Source organism: Trichoplusia ni, chromosome 4 (assembly GCF_003590095.1).
Source record: "Trichoplusia ni isolate ovarian cell line Hi5 chromosome 4, tn1, whole genome shotgun sequence".
NCBI classification, from domain to species: Eukaryota; Metazoa; Arthropoda; class Insecta; order Lepidoptera; family Noctuidae; genus Trichoplusia; species Trichoplusia ni.
This window is the reverse complement of record NC_039481.1, coordinates 3,212,250-3,236,158: the sequence shown is the minus strand read 5'-3', so window position 1 is coordinate 3,236,158 and position 23,909 is coordinate 3,212,250. Positions and strand designations below refer to the sequence as shown.

At 35.3% G+C, this 23,909-nt stretch overlaps 3 protein-coding genes across 3 annotated transcripts; 1 reads left to right on the top strand and 2 right to left on the bottom strand.

Moving 5' to 3' along the window:
* Positions 1-1,848: 1,848 nt before the first annotated feature.
* LOC113493001 (chondroitin proteoglycan 2-like) lies at positions 1,849-15,854 on the bottom strand. Its single transcript, XM_026870763.1, has 16 exons — positions 15,611-15,854; positions 13,057-13,226; positions 11,696-11,816; positions 9,855-10,049; positions 9,334-9,409; positions 8,094-8,329; positions 6,788-6,915; positions 6,488-6,608; positions 6,198-6,398; positions 5,974-6,019; positions 5,741-5,895; positions 3,003-3,115; positions 2,653-2,773; positions 2,339-2,539; positions 2,144-2,189; positions 1,849-2,029 (listed from the first exon to the last, which is right to left on the bottom strand). The coding sequence occupies exons 1-16, from the start codon at positions 15,651-15,653 to the stop codon at positions 1,867-1,869; spliced, it is 2,136 nt and encodes a 711-aa protein (XP_026726564.1). The 5' UTR covers positions 15,654-15,854; the 3' UTR covers positions 1,849-1,866.
* On the bottom strand, positions 5,662-7,697 carry LOC113492558 (protein obstructor-E-like). The gene is made up of 6 exons (XM_026870057.1): positions 7,386-7,697; positions 6,788-6,915; positions 6,488-6,608; positions 6,198-6,398; positions 5,974-6,019; positions 5,662-5,895 (listed from the first exon to the last, which is right to left on the bottom strand). Exons 1-6 carry the CDS (start codon positions 7,426-7,428, stop codon positions 5,715-5,717), a joined length of 720 nt encoding a protein of 239 aa, XP_026725858.1. The 5' UTR covers positions 7,429-7,697; the 3' UTR covers positions 5,662-5,714.
* Positions 15,855-22,544: 6,690 nt separating the features above from the next.
* Positions 22,545-23,393, top strand: LOC113493584. Its single transcript, XM_026871624.1, has one exon. It carries the CDS (start codon positions 22,778-22,780, stop codon positions 23,273-23,275), a length of 498 nt encoding a protein of 165 aa, XP_026727425.1. The 5' UTR covers positions 22,545-22,777; the 3' UTR covers positions 23,276-23,393.
* Positions 23,394-23,909: the final 516 nt, after the last annotated feature.

The following is a 23,909-nucleotide window of genomic DNA, read 5'->3' as shown; positions in this document are numbered from 1 at the left end:
TAATTAGTCCGCGTCCATGTGGATAGAGAGTATGCTAAAATATGCATATTGAGAGTACGCCTGAAAGATATTATCTTATATGATGGACGACAATGCTGACTTTTTTCTATTGTTTGTAGTTCTATACACGAGTATCCATTTCTTATTTGGCGCCCTCTCAATGTGAAATATGTAGGTATATCCTAAATATTAGGTTCCATTCACAAAATAGATGTTTTTTGGTTAATAAGGTCTCAATGAAGTCTATTATAATTTTTACCTATCCTAGGATTATCGTGTGCAAAGTAAGTGCCTATTAAGCACTTAACAGCCTTTGTTGTTAAAACTAGCATTTGATTAAATTAATTATTTGTTTACAGATTATTGATTGAGAAAACTTTGCACACTCGAATTTGCTTAAAGCTTTTCTCCTGTTAGTGCATAACAATATTGTGGTACGCATGGACGTAGCTAGCCTTGGCCTCAGAGTAGGGCAACCATAGAAATCTAAATAAAAACAGTCGAACTATCCGCCCAGTATTTTTTTGTAACTTGATCCTTTTGGGCTGTATGCATATGCAAATTTGTTAATGTGTAAAAGGGGTTTATATTTTAAGGTACAGGTACAGATAATAAATAATTATACACAGTATAGATATTATAATATTGTTTTATTTATGAATAGTTGGTTATTACTTAAAAAAACCGGCGTAGGTTCTGGCAGACCCTATTGAGCTCTTGAGCGAAGAAACGTTCCCGCCGTAATGTGCTGAATGATCGCTCTATTGTACGGGTCGCCATGGCTGGGCAAGAAAAAAAGCGAGCGCAGTCTTTACGTTGGCATAAAATTGCATACCGAAATATTGAACAGATCCGAAACTTCCATCTCCTTCAATGCATTAATTTTAGTATTTTTTTTTAGTTTCCACAATTTATACCACGATGAGATGAGCGCTCTCGGTAAATTGTGCGCGGTATTTATTTTGATCGCACTTTTTTTCATTTCGACTAATTTATTGTGTAACTTTCTGACAGATATTATGATTGTTGTTAGTATTTGAACTTTTTTTTAGGCCCCATATAGGCCAGGTGTTGCAACTCCCTTGGTGGTACCCACCCACACAACTTTTACCTTGAATGTGTAGTTAAAAGAAACAGATTTTCGAGGTACATTTCAGTTATTATTTTACTATCCCTCCCTCTGTATAGGTAAAATAGAAACAGATACATTGTATTTATTTTTGAAAACGTTTTTGTTTTCGTTAACCTTGACATCCAATCCAAGTACTTGACTAAGTGGTCTTTCTTCACAACTGCTTATTAAATGCATCAAATATCGATTTTTTCGAACTTTTTCGACAAGTTTAGGTATTTACTAAGTATAGTCAACAGACAATTATCGATATTTTTGGACAGAGAACATAAAATTCCATTAAGAGTAGGTATGTTGTTTGCTAAACTAGCGATTCGCTTTTTTCTAAAACGTAAGTTGCTCGATTTGGTAAATAGTTATTTGTTTTATAACTAGATCGTTATTTTAGTTATGATGAAAATCCGTAGATCTTAACCTCTACCCCAAAATATTGGTGATTGTATTCCCTCGTCTCAAATCCGATGATGTTGATATTTTCAATTTGATGTGATTTTTATTATGTGTTGCTTGCAATCAGTATTGTTCTTCCATTCGGATTCGACTATACCAAATTTTTCGGATTATTAGTATTTTTTTAATTGACATATGTAAATAAAGATTTCTGCTGTAGGTTGCAATAAGCGTATTGATGTAAACAATTTTCTTTGATCTTAAGAAATTTTATTTAATGTTTTCTGATTGATTCAATTGACTACTATAAATACATACTAAGTTTTCTAATTATATTTTGTAATCTATTGCTGGGTGGCGATAGGCACTATTCCGGAGGAGCAGTTGACGAGGTGATCTTCTACGCAGCGACCTGAAGCGGGGTCGAAGGCCATGCCGGCGTCACACTGCAGTAGCCTGGGGTGTCCCTCAGTGCACGAGAAGAAGTAGTAGCAGTTGCCGTGATATCTAGAAGTAGAAGTATAACTTTAGAACAATTTAAAGAAAAATAATAAGTTTCTAGATTTTAGACGCTTAACACAGATTTTCGATAAAGACAGGAATTTAGTGTAGAATACTTACTTGTAGTTGCCATTGGGTCCAGCTGGGCAGGAGAATCCAAGGAATGCTGAAATGATATTGTTTGGGTTAGTATTATTATCTTACATGATATCATCACTGAGATAGTTTAATTTTTAAAGTAAGAAGTCGGTCAAGACTTAGAGCATTAAATTTATATCATACAGCAACCGAATAATTTGTTGCGGGTATTCCTACCTTCGGTGTTGCAGGAAGGAATATTGTCGGGCCAGTCGCAGCGGTTGGTGTCAGGGTTGAAGGCAAGTCCAGCGGGACATGACAACTCAAGGGCCACGCCGGCCACACACTGGCGGTATTGACCACAGTTCTCAGAGCTGGCCAGAGGGGACTTGAAGAAACCATACTGGTGAGGGCAGTCAGCAGTAGCCTGGGGCGGTTCTGTATTAGAAAAATTACGTTGGTTAAATTAATAGCCACATTTTTTAGACTTAGAATTTCACGTGAATAATATTTTTCACTAAGTAGTTTTGTCATAAAAGAGATTAACTTACGGGAGGCTCCGCGGCCTACACACGGCACGTCCATGGGGTATCCACAGGGGTACTGCGGCCACACTGCGTCAGGATTGTAGTTGAAGCCGTCAGGACAAGCCTTTGTTTCGGCAACATTACCCTATTTAACAGAACAATAGTTATTTCCTTACCGTAATTTAAACTTTATTATTTAACATGTGCGAACATCAGCAAATACTAATGGTGAGGCAATGAGTGTCGATTCTAGCTTAAAAGAAATCATTGGTCTTCTCAGTCCAAAGAGGCAGGAGCTTTTGTCAACGATCAAATTTGCATTTTAATGCTTAAATAGGGGTGTCTTTTTAAATGCTAGATGATAAAATACTCACAATACACTCAATATAGGAATCGCAGCTGCCGTCAACCTTGTAGTAAGAATTCTTCTTTGTACAGATGTTATTGTACTTGGCAGTGGGTGATGTATTCTGAACTTGGGCCGTACCTGTTTAAATAAATAGGTAAATAATTTTAATTTTCATGTTAATAATAATATATCTAAATAATATTTATTTTTATGCAACAAAAATAGTTTTGAAGAATAGTGTTAAATACTCACAGGCTGCTACAAAAGCGAGGGCAACACAAACGTAGGCCAACATATTGCTGGATTTCTTCAAGTATTCTCTTTGACGAGTAACTATAGAATGATGTCTAATGCTACCCTGATAACCTATTTATACTAAAAACAAATGGAGAAAGTATCATAATTATAAATTACAAAAATTATAATTAGTCTAATAAGTTGTTAATCAGGATCAATTAGAACTGCGAACAGGAATTCTATGACAAATGAATATTTTAAGTAATTGTCATTTGCGCAAATGAATTAAGGTTTTGAATTGCAACGTGAATCATTAGTCTTATTGGCCCCTTTCCCGTATTTTCAATTTATTTGCAGCATCAAAATTATGTTATTTACGTATGTGTGGAAATGTTATATTTTATTAATTTTCTAACCACCTTTTGCACACACTTTTATTATTACTAGCTAGTGTCATGTTGAAGTTCTAAAATAAATGTTTAGTAATCTTAGTTTTTATTACGGGGACATTGAAATATATGGTACCGCTATTAAAACAAATAGAAAAAGATATAGTTATTGAGGTTTATAAACGTTTGACACCTCTGTTAATAATTTAAATCTAATGGGTAAGAAACATTATGTTTTGCATATTTTATTTTTCTGCTTTTCTATTTGTACAGTACTCTTAGTGCCGTTAGTCCAACTCGCTTGTATACTTTTTTCATTAAGACTCAATTTAGTCATACAAGATTGGAACAAGATAGAAATTACAATTTAGATAAGCAAATTTAAAATTGTTGCTTTTAGATCTTAATGTATTATTTGATTATTAATGACCTGAAAATAAGATATTTCTTTATTATGTTAAACGATCCAATAAAATCTTAGTTATGTAAAATATGTTTTTTGTTGTTTTCTTTGGGTTTCTAAAGTCTGAAGATACGCAAAAACATATGAAACGAACGGAAATGTATCAACTGCATGCATAGCAGAAAGGTTGAGGTCAGTACACCGAACCCTCTGAGTGCGACCTGTTGCGGGTCCGATCCCCGCGTAGGACGAGCGTTTGTGTGATGCACGAATTCTTGTCCTGAGTCTATAGATGTCTTAATTATGCGCACATGTGAATGGAATGTTCGAAAATGCGCTTAAATCTAACCATATAGTAACAATAATTTTCTCACTATAAATACACTTTAATCCTGAAGTAGTGTCTGACTAGTACGAAATCACTTAATCTAGTTTCGGAATGTCTTTAGACAAGTGACACATTATGAGTGCAATCGTTTAAACTGACATTTGAAAGTGAGAGATTGTGGAGGCTTATTACATATTATTATAAACCTCCTCTTAAAATATTACAAGCGTTACCCATGAAAAGTATCTTAGATGTATATCAAATCCTAGTAATAGAAACTATAAGGGTTATGAAAATTATCCTAATGTAGGTGAAAGTACTAGGTTTGCTTTTTTAAGCTATAATGCTACGAGCTTTTTCTTACAGGCCAAAGATGATAGTTAATTATATTTAGTTCACATCAACTAACATTTGTTTGACAAATCACTAGAAAGTAGCCAGTCTCAAATAAAGGAGAGAATGAGAAGTTACTCTATGTATGTATGTATACATTGGGGACTAACGATGACGATGTCACCGTTTTTAGATATTTTTTAAAGAAAAAATACAATAGGGCACTTGACAAGAAAAATCAGACCTGTCAAATATCCTATTGAATTTGGGCAATAGGATCCACTACTAACCAAAAGTCCCTACCATGAACACAGTTCTTAGCTCTCTTCACTTCTGTCTTCCGAGTTCATTTTTATCTTTCTAACTTGATAAAGTAATCTACGCCTCAATTTTTATTTTACCCTGTAACCGTTTTCCCATCTTTAAAATCAGCGATGTTTTCATCGTAGTATCTTTAAAAAAATTAACGTCGTCATGCCTATTTTATAAGTTCCCAAACAAGTTTTTTGGCTTTTACAATATATCCAATACTTAAATAGGGCTAGAGTGCGCATTTTATGTGTATAAAATTATTTTAAAGATAAAGATAAATTTATTTTTTGATTGTAGAAGTTCTTTGCTGACTGTCGAAGTCATCTATCAGTGGAATATGTTAAATAGGTATGCACCCAATGCCAAATCCTTTAAAGCATAATAGCAAGACATATATTCAGTTTACTGTCTGAGGGACAGTATTGTACAGTGTAAAGAGTGTGTAAAGTTGCTATTATTTTTTAGTAATTGCAGTAAAAAAGTATTTTTATAGGAAATGCATAACTTTGCTTTTGGATTTAGGTTTTCTAGTTATTTAACCATCTCGAACGTCATCATTGATTGCGAACGCTCACGAGGAAGTAGGAGTCATCGTAGGTAATACAACCTACTCTCGTAGGTTGCACTTATTAGTTGTTATTATATATATGTATAGTATAATAGTTCAAATAATTGGAACGAATTGATAGGAAAAAGTTTAATATCATAAAAATAGAGACATCATAATTTAATTAATTAAAGCGGTTGGGCCCGTGGGGCACTAGCAAAAGGCTGCACGGAGTCAATTTTGCAGTCGACACGGTCTTCATCTACGCAGCGGCCTGAAGCGGCGTCAAAGGCCAGACCTTGGTCGCACTGCAGCAGCCTCGGGTTACCGCCGGTGCATGAGAAGAAGTAGAAGCAGTTGCCGTGGTACCTGCAAGGAAAACAAAACAATAAAGTTACCGAAGAATATGACCACTTTAGTATGGTTTATGTATGTGGTACTACTTACTTGTAGTTGCCGTCAGGTCCATTGGGGCAAGAAAATCCAAGGAACACTGAAAAGTAATAAAAATATGTTATTCTCATTCATGTTCTAAGATTTGAGAGTGTTTCGCTATAGTCATGAGTAGTTAATCTATGGCGAACCGTGCACCATCAACTTTGATATTGATCTTGGTCGGCCATCGATATTGATCGCCTACAGGACGAGTTATTTTTGTTGAATATTCTTACCGTTGGTGTTGCAGGTGGGAACATTGTCGGGCCAGTCACAACGGCCGGAGTCAGAGTTGAAGGCGAGACCAGCGGGGCACACCATCTCAGTCGCGACACCTCCTACGCACTGACGGTATTGACCACAGTTGTCAGCGCTGGCGAGAGGGGACTTAAAGATACCAAACTGGTGAGGGCAGTCAGCGGTGGGTTGGGCTGGCTCTGGGAGAAGAGAATACAGGTTTAATACTAAGAGCTTCTATTGGCATCTTTGTTGATTGCTAAAGATCAGCTTACGAAGATATACTTACGGGTGGCATCACGGCCTACGCAAGGCACGTCCGAGGGATATGCACAAGGGTACTCAGGCCATACGGCGGCAGGGTTGAAGTGGAGACCGTCTGGGCAGGTCTTTGATTCTGCCATATACCGCTATAAAATAAATAAATAGGAGACGTTATTAATTATTTGTAACTAGTTAAAGGGTTTTTAAGTTAGGTAAGGAAACTGGCAGTCCAGCTTTTTTGTCCTTGCGATAAAAACAGGTTTATTTAAATTTTCGGTAAAAAAAGTGGTTCGCATTTGTTTTGATTTTTATTAATGATACTTACAACGCATTCTACGTAGCTGTCACAGCTGGCTTCCGCCTTGTAGTAACCATTTTTGCTTTTGCACATGCTACTCCGCATCGCAGCAGGGGCTACAGCTGCACTACTTTCAGCCACAGCTTGCGCCTGACCTGTTCAGTGGTAAAAATATTGATTTAATTCATAATTAATTATATTTAATGTTTTAATAGGAAGTTGATTATCTACATAAAAATCCAATTAGAAGTTTCTGTAATTACATATTAATTATTATACATTTAAAAAAACCCTTAGCCGTAACTTTAATCATTCGTTTTCGGTAGATACAATAATCGATTACGAATAATAATGATATCGCCAGTTAATTAAAGAAATTGTAATGTTATTAGCCATTTCTAGAAGTTCTTTTAATTAAAAGAAGTTCCTATGATACGAGATACTATATGCCAATATCACATAACCGTTTAGGCATACATTTAGGTATAGAATGCAATTTAAATCCTAATAATTAAATTTTAACTAACAAAATATTTCTCGCCTTACGCGAAATATTTCTGCATTGATGTAACTCGTATAATGTTGCTAGGTACAAGGACAACAAAAACTATATAGATGTACTTACAGGCAGCAACAAACATGAGTCCGGCGCAAACGTAGACCAACATGTTGACGGATGTCTTCAAGTTATTTTCACGACAAGAAAGTGTGTAATGATGTCACATACTGTTCCAATTACCTATTTATACTAAAATCAGTCATCAATACCCCATTAGGTACATTTATGACTCATTAATGATGACATATAGAACTGTAACATTTCTCAATTGGCAGGTGACTAAAAAACATTTTTATAATTGAGATTATTTATTTCAATATTGCAACAAGACATAACTTACTTAATTATCTGTAGATACCATAGTTTTTGGTATCGTAACACTGCATCTTAGAAATAATCAAAATAAGGTGTATAGATTATATAAAACGATGACAAGCTGATAGTACGTGTTAGTTTTAAGTAATAAAGCTATGAAATAAAAACTTGGAGCTTATAACAGTTATTGTTTCTTATCCTAGTTCCTTATGTTTATATTTATTGTAAAAATGGCAGATACAAAATGGAAAACAGATCGAAGTTCAAAACATTACAAACAAACAACGTTCTAAAAATATTTGCATATTCTATGACTTCGTAACACAGACGCTGTGGTAACTCAACGTAATTTTAGACTAGAACTAATTTTGAAACAGACTAGGTGTCCCAAATGGAGGCGGGGCATCGTAGATATTGTGATGCGGTTTGTTGGGAGGTTACCAAGGCCATGTTAGGTCTAGTAACGCCTCTTCTTGGTCGTGAGGGCGTTGAATTCGATCTCCTTGGCCAGGAGTTCCTGGGCCTCTAGCCTGGCGCGAGCGGCTTCTTCTCTGATCTCAACGGGGCAGGCAGGAACCTCCTCGGCGGATACACAGGTGCCGCTGATTTCATCGTAAGCGGTGTTCTTGCCGCAGAATAGAACTCGTGGTTTGTGGCCAACGCACAGGAAGTACTTCTGGCAGTTGTTGTCGGCCCTGAAAATAAATCATTCCATAAATTTTCTGTCGATTTAAAAAGATAACACTTATATTGGGTTTAAATACTGCGGGGATAGCCAAGTGGTTGCGGTCACCAGGCGAAACCCAATGAGCACGAGTGTGGCCGGTTTGTGTGATCCACGAATGCTTGTCCTGAGTCTGGGTGTTTTTGTGCATGTGATTTGAATGTTTATGAATCCCTCGCGATACAAGGACTAAATTTATTCATTCAGTAACGTTTTGAAATTTACTTACTTAATTTTATTAATTTTTTATCTAGCTAAGTCCTACGGTATCATCAAAATAGTTATGGGCATATGTATTCTCACTAAAGTTCAGTAAAAGATCCGACTTCGACGGTCGAGTCCGGTCCGTTTACCTTTGCTTCATATAAGTTCACTTTGCCTAAAAGTCATTGTACGAGTATATCATTATGCGTCAATATGTTTTGCGGAAAAAATATTTGCATCTTTGCTTCTAAACAAAATTAATATCACGGTCAAGGAATAAATTATACTGCATAATAAAGTTTGACATTGCCAACGTGAGGTCAGCTACTAGGAACTCTTCTAGCTTAAAAATAAAACAAAGATATTGAGACCTAAAAAGTAGTAAAACAAGAATGTGGGCAATATATTATTACCATACATCATTAGAGGACGTGTTAGCAAACCGCTGGTATTTCTAATATCGAGGTTACGTAAGCAAGGTCACCGCTCATCTGCTGACATTTAAGCACGGCCTGACATCGAGTGACCGCTTGGCCCGCTCCCCCATTATGTAACCAGTTCGTGGCATTTCAAGCTTTATTACTTTAATAATAATTGTGGTTTTAGAACTATTTTTATTGCACGTATTAACACTTTTGAGATGATACTTAAATACTACTTTTACAGGTCAAGTCACCTGTCGTTGGTTTTGTTTTTGACCAGACGTTAAATGAATACCAGATTTACTCTCAGGTAAACAGTTCATGCCGTTTACGAAAAGGATCAACATACCTGTAGAATCGGAAGCCAGCAGGTGGGCCCAGCTCCCTGGATTCGGGAACCTCAGGGCAGCGGAAGCCAAGGAATGCTGCAAAACATCATTTAGGCAATCAGGAATAGAAACATGGATAACTCAGGCTATTTTCAGAGAGACATGTCCCTAATAATTGTAAAGTCTTTTACGAAACCACTTTCATAAGTGTCAAGTGCTTGCACAACACAGCTGGTTACGACTTGTAACGCGAGTTTTAAACACCGCGTTTGCCAATAGGGACATAAATTTAAGAACGGAAAATTTACAAATAGTTACCACCAAGTTTTCTGGAATCTAGTTTTAGTCGTAAAGTGTTGAACTTAAAGACACAATGATGTTGAATAATGAGCTAAAATCGCAAAAATGATTTTTACATAGGTGGAAGATAAAGATACGTGAATGGCAAAATGAGGAAGGATTTTCGATTTCGTGATAGCTCAATGTAGAAATTTGGAATTCTTATCACGTAAAATATATTCTAATCAAAGAAATAAATTACCTTCGGCGTCACAGTCTTCGACCTCATCGGGCCAGTCGCAGCGGTAGCTAGCCGAGTTCCAGGCCAGACCCTCAGGGCACTGGAAGTCGTATCCTACTCCACTGACGCAGTTTCTGAAGTAGCTGCAGTTGACCCTGTCTCCGAGCTTGTAGTATCCGAACTGGTGCTCGCACTGTTCAGTGGGCTGAGGAGGCTCTGAAATTATGAAAATTTCTTTTATACCAACATATTTCTTGATAACCAGTTTGGTATTAAAGTAGTTACTAGCCCTTGCATGAGATAATTTTCGTTCTTAGTCAGTTTTTTTTCCAGTTTGTAACTATATAGCCCTTGTACCAGGTTATTGTAATTTTTTGCGCACATATAAAAAAAAGTAAAAAGCAAGTTGGAAATTGATGTCGAAATTCAACTCAGGTCACTAGTCAGAGTTAAATCATTTGATGTGTGGTTCAGTCAAACAGGGTAGCTTAGCATTGTGCTTAGGACAACAAAAAGCGAAAAGGAGGTGACACTTAGTAGGTCAAAGGTATAAATATCTTTATTGACACACACCTCATCGTTAATTTGATTTGATTATTATAAAACATATATTAAATGTTAAAACCGGATATTAGCTGACTCAACTAGACATACCGAAAAACGTTAACCAGACTTCTTTGTTAACTCATAATTATACAACGATTATATTTGAATGTTATAAAGTTTATTATAGATCTAACTTGTTGTTAAAGGATTGTGTAAAACATAATGTCCATAATTTACCGATTAAAAGCTTGAACTATAATGGTAAGGTCAAAGGCTACATTTTAGCACTAGCCTTATAATTTATATTGGTTTTAGACGTTTTATGTAACCGGTTGTAAAACTAAAAATAATCAAACTTATGTAATGTAGGTACATTATTAAGTTGTACTTGTGAGTACATTTTTTTTGGCGATGAGAACTCTTTTGTATGCATGGAATTGTTTGCCGCGCCTCAGCTTAGTTTTTTCTACGATTTAAATCTTGGTAAAACTGCCTCATATGTTCAAGTAACTATTTAATTTATGCAATACGCGATAAATATTCTGGATGCGTACTTACTATGTATCAGAAAATAGAATCAAGTCTAAAATAATTCTTGCCAGATATCTATCTATTTCTAAAATAGGCGATGACACAAGTTCTTTCATAAAGCAGGATAAGAAAACGATAAGTGGATTCAACAGGAATGACATTACCACATAATAGATGTCAGTTCTTAGTTTTTTTGGTACAGGGTGAATTTAATTTTCGTTTTCAAGTGATTGCTATCCGGGGAGAAAAAAAATCTATATCTATACTAATATATAAAGCTGAAGAGTTTGTTTGTTTGTTTGTTTGAACGCGCTAATCTCAGGAACTACTAGTCCAAATTGAAAAAATATTTTTGTGTTGATTAGACCATTCAACGAGAAAGGCTTTAGGCTATAAACCAACACGCTGCGACTAATAGGAGCGAAGATACAATGGAAAATGTGAAAAAAACAGGGCAGGTATAAATCATAACTTATATCTTCTATCCACGGGGACGAAGTCGCAGGCAACAGCTAGTAATCCGATAAAAAGAAAACCTGGCAGGGGTCAATTGAGAATTCCCTTCTCATTGAGACCAGAAAATGTGATTGATGTATTTTTTAGGTATATTGATGATTAAATGTTGAACAAAAACTACTACGCATTGCTTACAACTTTGTGGCTTGAGAATTTAAAATAAAGGAAATTCCAGTAACCTCACAGTTCTACCATAAGTAAAATAAATTTTATTTAAATTTCCGGCCACACACAGCTTTAGTAAAGTATTTATAAGGTATGTTACTCACGTAGAGAGGATCGTTCCAAGCAGGAGTACTCGTTGGGGTACTGGCAAGGGTAAGCGTTGAAGTTCACGTTGGGGTTGAAGCGAAGACCGTCAGGACACAGCTTCTCCTCAGCTGTTCCGTTCTATTGAAGAAAAATAGGAATTGGGTTACATTGTATTACATTTTGAGTCAAAATGTGTCGATATTTTGTTTTTATTGCTTAACTACAGAGTCATAGGGGGTTTTCCGAACTTTTATTTACGTCACATAGTCGTTTAACTAAAGGAAAGCGGTAGCTGGTTCAGGGCTTACAAATACTGAAATACACTTTGGTTTGATACATGCATGCAAAAAAAATAATTAACCATACAAGCTAGGTACGTTAATGTTATCTCATCAAATGGTGATCTGATCGTAATTAGGGGCAAGGTTACAGTTTAGAAAAGTCAAACCGCGAGCTACCAAGAATATTCATACGGAAAAACTTAATAACAAATGACCCAACATATTTGACTTTTGAGTCGGTAAATGTTTGATTTCTATTAATCACACTAGAGATTGCAGTTCCTTTGATTGGTTTAAAAGGTCGAGTGTATGATCGCAAAACAGTTGGTCTGTCATCGGCACGTAACTATGTCACAATACAAAAACATATTGCGTTCTTAAGAAGTGGTGCTTATGTGAGTTGTTGCAGATGAATATTCTAATTTGTTTTACTAACATAAAATGCATATTACGGCCGTCATAAAGTACATACTTGTCGTACAGGATCCACTCATAAATTAATTTTATTAAATATTTTAATGAAAATGGTCAACTAAATTGACATACAAATAAATTATTAATAGGTAAGACTTCTTAACTTACTTTTAAGATAAAAATGTAACGTAGTAAAACGACGGCTTCAATGTATCTTTTACTTCATGCAAATCATTTCTATTTTTAAACCCTCAGCGTCTACGATGTAGACAGTATCCTTTCAAGTTCTCAACATTTAATAGTAATCACAGTTCGGTCACACATCACAGATTCGCGTCACGTAAAAAATAACGCGAACATTATTACCAGAATCAGTGATTATTAAGAGAATAATTCATGAGTACACGATCACACAAAAGAATGAGGCTTATGTCAGCCTTTGTACTCACAGACTATAGTACAGTCACGACCTATTTTAAAAGTAAGATCTGTACGCCAAAGTATAATAACACTTTCCTTTTTCTTTGACTGCGTTTAGTACTTAGTTAATACTAAATCACCTTAGAAGTATCGCATTTTATTAATTGTACGTGGAAATAGCTTCTGAAAGTAGTACGTCTCGGCCAAAAAAAAAGTATGTGAAACAGTTCGAAAATTAAATTAATTAAGAAGAATTAACTTACAATGCATTCGACGTATCTGTCACAGCTGCCGGGCACAGGGTATCTTTCGTTCAGCTCCTTGCACGCGCCGGCGGATTGGATCTGAGGCGCCTCCTGGTATTGCTGCTGGCTCTGTCCCCTGGCGTAGGCGTTTTGACCTCTCTGCCCCACATTTCCGAACTGGGCGACGGCTGTTGAAGAAATTGTTTATAGGTAATGGACTGACATAGTTGTAAAATCGGATAAAACATACGGAATCATCAAAAAAGAGGAGGCATTACTCTACTACCGGATCAAGATATTAATTTCTCGTAAGTATTTTGTAGTGTCTTGTTTTGTTTATTTTAATTAAGAAAAAACTAAGCACGCACTAAACGTTGTGGTCTAGACTTTAAAGATTGTACTAGAGTTATTAGGCAGCTATGAGGTAGGTCGGTCGTAGTAAAAAAAAAATTCTGACGCATCGGAAGTTTAACTTATTATGATAATTACAATTTACTATAAGGCCAAATTAAGATGTAACGTATTTAAATCTAAGGATGCCTCTACTCTGGTCAGATTTTGCCCAAATAAGCCCCAATACATATTTGATATTGCGTAAGGTTCTATAACTAAAAGCGTTTAGTATGATGATTTTTATATAAACCCTTAGTAGGCTTTGACTCTGAGGCAATCGTATTAGGTAGAAGTCATCGTCATCCTCTGTTAAATCCTATAAAACTGGAAGTCGACTTTGATGCCGTTTAGGAAAGGAGGAAATAAAGGCTATACAGAAAAATATTCGCTTGTGATTCTAGACTCAAAGTGCAATGCATTTGTAGAATTAGCTATTTATCATTCAATATATTGGTAGGTATATTTTTATCCTCATTGAGTGACGTCATATCCCGACCCTTTAGCTCATGTAAACCCACACTCACAGTATTTCATGTGAAAGCGTAGCCTTAACACATCATCGCAATATTATGTCATGTTGTGAAAAAAATTTAACTGTGAGGAATTACTCACCGAATCTCTGAATGCATTGAGAAAAATAACAAATCCTCAATTCTGAAGGTCAAATGGTGTACCTACCTGCGTTTTTGCTTTCCAATTTTTTTTTAGATCTTAGTTGCGATGGATATATTATAAGTCATGCATGTCTTTGGCAACTTATTTATACCTCTATCTTCCTTTATCATTAATAATACTACATCTTCAAGAGGATACAGACGTAGAGTTGGTAGTAAACGTTATTATCATTTTAAACTGTTTTTCGTTTGAACTTTCTCCCCAAAACTTTGTTAGTTTCACGCATACCAATTCGCAAGAAATACTTAATTGATGCGTTAACTTTGAAGATGTATAAATATGTATGTCGTCGTTCCCAAACCTTCAAGGTCAAAAACAGCCAATTATGCAAGCTCATCTGCATTCTTTATGATTGAATCAATTAAATATATAACAAGTTCAGATTGGTTATCAAGGAAATCGGTTTATGGGATAATCAAGAAGAATTCGAATACGGAATTAAGTGATTAAGTATTGGGATTTTATTAAAATATTTGTACTTCCAGTTTATAGAATAAGTGGTACGTTTCCCGTTTTTTTGATAAAAGTATATGACTAAAATCACTGGATTTATTTTATCGCTTAATATAGTCGTGTTTATAAAGCGTCCCTACGAGCTGACATAACATTTATGTAACGTAACATCAGTATGACCAAGTGAACTATTGGCTTTTTAAATAATTCAAATATGTTGCAGAAACACCAATAGGCCAAAGTAACGTGCACACACACACAAATAAACACCTATAGATGAAAATGAAATCAAATTTAGACTCTAACTTCAAGACATTAAAATGTTGATAAATATATCTAAAAGGCATAATTTTTCATGATACAACCTCGACGTATGCAAACTCTAGGTATAATAAATTCTTAAAGCCTCTGTAGTAACTATTTTGGACATGCCCAACATCTTTTACACAAACAAAATAAATACGATACGTAGTAAACAGTATAATTTATTATTAGCTCAAAAATGCCTTCCTTGACCATATCTCTAACTCATAGTAAATTCATTAATTAAATAGTCGCTTAATTGATCAATTATGTAGTTATGAGCATGAAACGATTGTTAATTCTTTAATCTATCCTATTGTCTAGCCGGCGAACAACCGGTAAAACAGTTCCTGCTATTAATTACTTATAAAAAGCCTTAAAATTCAACAAGCATTATATAATCCTATAGAATATTTATAGAAGCAATTAGAACTGGGCTCCTTAGACTTTGTAATGGTGAGATTTTATTGTAATGAACTTATACTGAAACGTGTCGGGATATGCATTAAGTTACAAGCTAATCATGAATAAAAGAAGGCGTAATCTATTTATGTCTTAAGCCACAAGTTATTTAAGTATGACTAATATACTATTAAAAATACCCCTTCGTAATTTACGAAAATTATTTGGTGTCACATTAGAGGTATTTCTTTTTATTCTTATTTTGAAAGCGAAAACGAAAGTGTCAGACATTGTTTCACACAACAATAGCTGAAGAGTAAAGAGACTGAATACTGTAGGTACATACCGAAGCCGCAGAGGCACGCAAACACTATCAAAGACTTGTCCATGCTGATCACAACCCCGTACTGGCGAGCGCACGAGTTTCGCTCAGGTAATGAATGAGCGAGCTCCGCCGACCTTGGGGACACACCGGACTGTTGCGAAACCCGGTCTCATCTCCGTATTACATCAACTTCAGATGCTACTAGAAGTTAGACAAGTTTTAACATTCACAGGCACGTGTTGTTCATACGTCTGCCATGCTTTTATATAATTTTATGCAGCTGTAACTTTCCTACTGCAGGATGCCCTCTTTGCGGATAAGAATTTGTGAAGAAGTAATTCACGATCAGGTGTTGCCGTATCCTAGTTTTGGATGGGTTAAAAAATTATAATATCTGTCAAGTAAAATCATACTTTTGCACCCATGATAACAGAACATTATTTTTAAACAATTAGGTCTGGATGCATATTTAGGAGAGTTAGCCCTAAGATTTAGACGTAGAAAAGGATCTCTAATGTAATCTTGTTTCTGCTAGAATTTCCAGTAGGTACAGTCTAATTTTTGGCAGAGACTGGACTTCATCGTCATACACACCAATTTTATAAACAGCAAACGCTTTTGTCACGTTGAGACAGTATTTTCTATGTAAGTACTCTCGGTGCTCTAGGTATATAATTATTTTAAGTGACTGCATCGAAAATATTAAGAATCAATGTATCTTTAAATGCAAAAAAAAAACATGTATCTAAGTAATTTCAATTTGTAGAATTGTCCACGACAAAATATATTCTAAGAATAGTTTTTTTAGTTCTTCGTTCTCGTAAGCTTTAACATATAAAACTTCATTCCCAGATTTATCCCCTGCAGTAACGTGAGTTTCCTTATCACCAAGTTGTAATAATGGCGACATGTCAACTGATGCAACATGCTTTACGAGGCACTGGAGAAACAATCAAAGTTGTCGATAGGATCCAAGCTGTAATAAAAGGCGACTCGTTAACTGATGCAACATGCTTTACGAGGCATTAGAGATATATCAAACTTGTCGATATTAAAACAAAGACCCTCAAACGTTTCATCAAAAGCTTGAACACGTCTTTGGTATGCTGTCGTATAGATTTTTTTATGGAAATCTGTAACCACCTGCGAAATGATTTTAGATAAAGATGATTTAGATAGCCTTTTTGACAGTGCCTGGAAAACGGCTTACTGAAAAAAAACCTTGTGATTTTATTTTTGATAACTTCACTTCCCGGAATCGCTGTTGAAGCTCAATTTTTAAGAATATACTTCGATCCTTCAAAAGTCCAACAAGTTAGTCTATAATATAATTTTAAGGATCTGACAATTATAAGCCTCTAACATAGAAGCTAAAGGTCGTTTATCGGTACGACACTTTTAAATTCTGTGGAAATGGTTGTTTGTTTAACTAAATATATTGGATAGGATATTGTTTAACTAAATATATAGGAGGCAAAAAAATATCGAGAAACAATTTACCTTACCAATATGTCATCATAGTAGAAGTCATAATATAATCTATTACAAATGCTCATGTTTGCTTTTTGATCTTAAGACTATTTTTAATAATATAAATATATGGTCAATAATACTCATCACTATCATAATTACCATCACCTGTTTCCATATAAGCTATACCTCTACATCATTTCATCGGCCTAGCCTTTTCCCAACTATGTTGGGGTCGGCTACCAGTCCAACCGGTTTCAGCTAAGTACCAGTGTTTTACAAGGAGCGACTGCCTATCTGACCTCCTTAACCCAGTAACCTGGGCAACACGATACCCCTTGGTTAGACTGGCTGTCAGACTTTTTCCAAGCTTCTGACTACCTGTAACGACTGTCAAAGATGTAGGAATAACAGCCGGGACCCACAATTTAACGTGCCTTCCGAAACACGGGCTATACCTCTACAATGAACAATAAAAGAACGGTTATGGCGCTTGTGGAAGCGAGACAGAGAACTAAACTGGATATCACGTCGTCTCTTTCATACATTGGCCAAGAGATCGTAGGAAGCGCGCAAATCTGTGACCAATATGAGAAGTTCGCAATTAGAATGTCGGTATGGTCAATACATTCTGCAGATTATAGTGTTACAAACATTATAAAAATGTATTACCTCATCAATAAAGGTCATGGATGAGATTCTCTTAAGGTCCCGGGATGATAAATAAAAATGACATTTAATATTGAAATGTAAAAGGGCAGTATATTATTAACTTTCTGTAAAGTAATAAATCAAGACTAGTGCTAGTTCTTTATTATCTATTAAGATATTTTCTCATTAGACAGGCTACCTTGTATGGGGGTCAGATATATATATAAAAAAAAAAACTGTATTAGGTGTATATCTATTGTGTGATGATTTTCAATTATTGCCATTATTTACGAAACTATACAGACACAGAGAGCTTACAATAAAAAAAGCTTTGGTCTAGGTATTATCCGTTTGCTAATATGAATAATATGTAATAGATTGCTAATGTGTTAATAATAACGTCTTTCTCGAAACAGGTATTATGACGGAATTTCAATATTCATTTAAATAATAATGAGAGACATTTGAAAAAGAAAAAAAAGTACGTTTGCTCTTTGATATTTCAATTTTTAAACCGTAACTCGATATATCCTCCATTACATTTTGTTTTATTAACGTTTTTAAAAGATGCATATACTAGCAGGTAGGTTATACCAACTACCAACAATATACCAACTAAATTGGAAGTTAAAAAAAAATCTTTTAAAAGAAGAACAAAATATAGCTATAACTGTAGTATATACATATATTCAGAGAGGTAAAAAGGTAGACAGAACTCCAGGAAAATAGTATCTTTCTGAACTTGTCACAGTCAGATACTTTATCTAATTACGAAGCTTGTCAGAGAAGAGAATAAAATAACTCTTTGTGCATCTTTGTTCCTCTTTGTCCACAAAATATCACGAAACGCCATCTAGTATCAAAGATACCGAAGCCTGTGTTATGATGAACATTCTTTTATATTTGTAATACTAATAATACTATAGAAAATGTATACCCTGACACAGAACAAATACACGTGATCATCACGCCAACATTTGTCCTAGGTGTGAATCGGACACACGACCACGTAAACCACTAGATTAATAGTTTTTACTATTCAATTCATGCATCAGCTAGTACGTCAATTCATAAATTACTTCACTAATAAAAACTCTTTCATGAAATATGTTATATCAGTGTTTTTAATAAGAATGGACGATGATAGCTTTCGCTGTTACTCATAATAAACGTGCCGGAGCCCATTACCGTCCTAATTCATTCTAAATCATTATAAATATTAACTAATGGACATTTTATATAAGTAATTGTATATAAATTACTACTGAGAAAGTGAAATATTGAGTATTATTGTGTAAGTGGTTTAATCCATTCAAAATATTGGAGAGTTATTTTTCAATTCTTAACAAAAAAGTGTACCAAAAAAAAAAACGCAAAACTTCAGTGGATTTTTATCATTAATTGAATTAAATTGACTTTTTTCATCACACAATATGCAGGCACGGTTTAAAAAACTAATCAGCTATTCTTAACACCCAACAATTAAAAAAAAACTTAATACTTACTGACCTATTGCATTGTATCTAATGAAATGAATATCAATTGTAACTGCAATGTAATAAAAATTCAATTCAAGGATAGATCGTGTAAATTGATTAAATAAATTATATAAAAAGTGCAAAAGAATGATCAAAATGTTAAATTCTTTTAATCGTGTATCAGTATTCTTTATATTGTGGATTGGATTGTAATCTAAATTATGACAATTCGATACGACTTCTCTTTTCTGTAGTGTTTGTGGCTCCAATAGAAGATATCTGCTACCCTTGGGCTGTATGAATTTTGTGTCTAGGTGCTGAATAACAATAAATAATAAGATAAAATTTAACATGCGGACACTGTTCACTGTGAAAGTTTATTAGGTAACGCCTGCTACAGAAAAAACTGTCTGGTATATTCAATTTCCCTATTTTAAATACGTTTACTAAATTAGTGATGCAAATATTCTAAGGTTTATTAACGCAGCTAACCATCACGTTCTAAAATAGTATTAAAGCAGTTGATTAAGGGAAACCACTCTAAGCTTTGTGCCCTGAATCTGTTTCACAATAGCCAAAAATATCGGTAGACCCCCGAGCCTTCCGTACGCGGACATAGTAACGTAGATGGCATATTAATATAACCTCTGAACTTCGTCGAACCTTTTTTTTATTAGCATTAAATGTCAAGGTCGCGATTAGAATCTAATTATAATTTACATTTGATATTTTTAAGTAAAATTTTATAGGTTGTCTCTAAGAAGTGATTAGAAGAACAGTTGACGTGTCTGTTCCTTGATTTAATTAATATCTTAAGAGATGAATTTTATTTTTTTCTTTTTTCTATCAAGTTTATTACTATGTGATTATTTTATTGTTGAACAGAACATCAAAAAATACTTAAGTGTTTTTATCTTGTGCAATGAATGAGTAGCAACGAAATTATTTAAAATAAAATAAATAATTTGTCATGGGGTGGGAGACCCGGGTTGAAATCAATCAATAAATGAGTATTTTGTAATATTAAAGTTAGCCAGATGAAGTGACGGTAGGTGGACTAAGGCGGTGACAGGATGGTGGCCAAGGCAAGGCAAAAGAAACGTGGGTCGTCCGTGAGGAACATGGGTTGACGATATAGTTAAAGTCTGGATGAGGTTGGGATAGGGCCCCAGAAATTGGCACGAGAAACGGGAGATCTATGCCCAGCAGTTTGAGGACAAAGGCTGTGGATGACGATAATTATTAAACGTTCTGTGTCCGAAATCTATCGCAGTTTCATTTGAAGTAAGAACACATTTGTTAAGTCAAAATTACGTCAAACCGTAAAGATGTTAAAAATGAAGCTGAAAAGTCCATATTTCGATTAGCAAACTCGGCATTTTTCTTGCGTTGCGAGGCGTTAAAATCGATTAAATAAAATAGGTTACGGGGACAAACGTAAACATAGAGCTACCTACGATTTATTTCAATCTATCTGATAAATGCTTGATATTGCATTGTGTAAATCTAGTATTTCAGAGGTTTAACTTAGTACTTATATATCCAGTTCAGTTTTTGTTATTGTAAAACTAATAGAAGAGTGATTCAAAAATGTCTTGTGCTAAAATATTTTGATAGCAATTCTGCACATCGTAACTTTGCCAAAATAAATCATTCAGGGTTTCAAACAGAATCAAAGCATTTATTTATTTATTTAGCATATTATTTAGCATGAGTTTCCATATTAAGTTTTAGGTTGAAAATTCAGATAATTAAAATCCACTATTTGGACAGACATTAAATTTCAAATCTTTGATGTGACAGAAATGATTTTTTCTTTATTCATTTGAAAAACCAAACTTTGCCGTATTTTCTTGCCGTATGGATTTATGCCAATAACTAGACGATAAATAATATAATACGTATCTACACAAGGAAGTTCGCAATTTATCTCACGTCATTCCAACTCAACGTTAGCGCAGATTCCTTCAAAAGCTATTCGTCTCGTGTCACCGTTTCCATCATAACTTTAGCGCATGTTTCTCTTTGATGTCCTGTGGTCCTACCAATACATATGAAATAATTAATCTTGCAGTTGTGGAAGAGAGATGGCGCTATAGACCCCGTAGAGCGCTGTCACGCTTTTACAAGTTCTATAATATTCCTTTAAGACGTAGCGGTAGGCCCGCTGTCAGGCTGTCAGCTTTTATGTACGTTTTTGCTCGAAATAAGGCGAAGGATGTATAAGTTTGCGCCAAATACGGGAAACCCGTACCGGAGCGGGCGCGATGCTGGTCACGTGCCGTCTACCTGGATCAACTTCCTTATCTGACTCGTGTCTGGGATAGGATGACTAGAAATACGAAAAGTAAAGGACATAGACCTGGCTAAGCTGTGAACATCCGAAGGTCTCAAAGAATAAATTTAGGAGAAGATTCAGAATATTGTTTCAAACTAACCCCTGGTGCTTTGACTAGCTGCTATACTGAAATGTTACGAATTTTAGTAATGTTTCAGGTACCCAATAAGTAATCTCAGAATTGTAGAATTATCGAGCCTTACAGAAGCACTTGTTCGTCGTACTTGTAAAAAGGTTTCCGTTATCGTCTAAATAAACGACTTATTGATCGCAAATATGGTCAACTGGTCACCCTACTTCAATCCGCTAGGCGATTTGTATTCACAGCGACACACGTCTGGAATGTTAGCGTAAATTGGGATTTTACAGATGTTTATTTATTAAAAGAGATATGTGTTTCTCACTTGTTTTTACGAGACAACCAGGTTATATTTAAAATAAATGAAACAAACGCCTTTGTGTTAAAAATCTTCCTTGCGGAGATGTTGAACAGAACTGAACCTTTACTAATATTGTAATGTTACCAAAAATTATCGCTGTAATTGGTGCAATGGATATTTTTTTAAGCTTCGGTCACACCTTTTTTGTATCTCTCCTGCACCAGCTTAATTTAATCCTTGTGATGCGGAGGGTTTCACAATAATTCAAGTCACAGTGCTCAAAGCACCCAGACTCTAGACAAGGACGGACGGACCACTGAAACGCTTGGGCTAGGCGTTGATCGAACCGGACTTATCTAAAAGGCTATTCGTGCCATCTTGAAACAAATATTCTCAAGCAAGTCGGTACCTAATTTGTATTGCTTGTTGATTTTAAACAAGAACACTTGGGAACGTCTCACGAATAGGATACACATAATTATTCAAAGTAGGTCACGCAGCTGCGTTATAACTGTAGCCTAAACTTGTAGACATCTTCAAATTTAGTTATTGTATGTATAAAATAAGGATAAAAGGATAAAAATAGTTTAATTTTGCGAAGCGCTAAGTGTGTGCAATAGAAAGCGATTGTTTGCTATTGATGCATTAATTTGTGTTCCGAAACCACAAAAAAACATTTTGTAAAACAGCACCCAAGAAACTACACTTGGCGCCTTGCTCAGAAATGAGTTGAATCGACTATAATGATGAGAAGACACCTATAAATATCTATGCTGTGAATGTAAAGTGATACAAACTCATTGAACTGGCCTCCATTCAGATAGTATCAAATCACTTACCTATGACCGCATAAAAACAACATGTTATTAAAATGTCATCAAGAAGGTATGCGGTATCATTTTATCTTGCAATTATCGCTATAATATTCTATCGCAATACTAACCACTGGTTAAGGCTCTGGACGAATGTTAATGGCTCGGCGTATTTCCCTAGTTTCCTGGATATTCCTGGTAGATCGAATGATCTGGAGTTCGTGATCTCGCCTCACTTCCACACGACAGTTTTGGGAGAAGAAACTTTACCTTATCCAACAATATGTCCGATATATTTCGCGAGCACTGATGGAAGTGGGGATGGTAAAGAACCAGAGCCCATTAAGAGGGAAGAAGAACCTCCTCAGGAAGCTCAGCAGCCAGAGAGTCGTATTCCTACTTTTGATGAGTTCGAGAGGTTCAAGGACTCCAGTCGACCTCCAGACAGTCACTACACTTCTGATCTCTCGGGACCCAGGAGAGCAGGAACCAATTCTATTAGAAATAACTTTTACATTGCGACTTTTGGGGTCTGCTTGGTGTTCATAGTTTATTAATTGTGTTTTGTTATAGATAACAGGTTTGAAGTTGAGTGCAGATATAATAGTTTGGGTTTATCCCCACTAAAAGATCAACGGCCGTCAGGGATCTTATTCAGTTGCTTGCAATAGCCGATCAATAAATGGAAATTGGAATGGATAGCTTATTAGAATACAAATAGTATCACAAATTCCATTCATTCATCGAAAATTGCAAACAGCGGAATTGGGGCCCAGAGTTACTAGCTTCGATGCCCTTCTCTGAGTTTTTTTGCACATATTAACGAGATTCGAAATTAATTGTAATGAAAAGACGCTGCCGTCTGCTCTTTTAAAGTGATATGATCCTTATAGAGTAATATTTTGGTAACTAAGTAAAGTTTTCTTAAGTAAGCGAAGGTATTTTTTTTACATATATATTGAGTACTGCCTGTTGCCAGCTGCTCCACCGTCTAATCGAAAATGACCCCACGGGAACATGAAATCGGGATACAAAAATCCTATGTCCCTACTACCAGTAGGTATACCAAATTTCATCCAAATCCAAATACTTAAAGCTTTCCCTTTTATAATAATAGCTTCAGATTAACTGTCTATAAACGATAACCGGGCGAAAAAGAAACCTATTCCTGAGTATAATGAGGTCGTGCTT

Coding starts and splice junctions, on each gene's coding strand:
- LOC113492558 (XM_026870057.1), bottom strand. CDS start 7,428: ATGTTGGTCTACGTTTGCGCCGGACTCATGTTTGTTGCTGCCT. Junction 6,916..7,385: donor ACTCATGTTTGTTGCTGCCT/GTAAGTACATCT, acceptor ACCACTGAACAG/GTCAGGCGCAAGCTGTGGCT. Junction 5,896..5,973: donor GGACCTGACGGCAACTACAA/GTAAGTAGTACC, acceptor TTTTCCTTGCAG/GTACCACGGCAACTGCTTCT.
- LOC113493001 (XM_026870763.1), bottom strand. CDS start 15,653: ATGGACAAGTCTTTGATAGTGTTTGCGTGCCTCTGCGGCTTCG. Junction 2,190..2,338: donor TCCTTCCTGCAACACCGAAG/GTAGGAATACCC, acceptor ATATCATTTCAG/CATTCCTTGGATTCTCCTGC. Junction 2,030..2,143: donor GGACCCAATGGCAACTACAA/GTAAGTATTCTA, acceptor TTCTACTTCTAG/ATATCACGGCAACTGCTACT.
- LOC113493584 (XM_026871624.1), top strand. CDS start 22,778: ATGTCATCAAGAAGGTATGCGGTATCATTTTATCTTGCAATTATCGCT.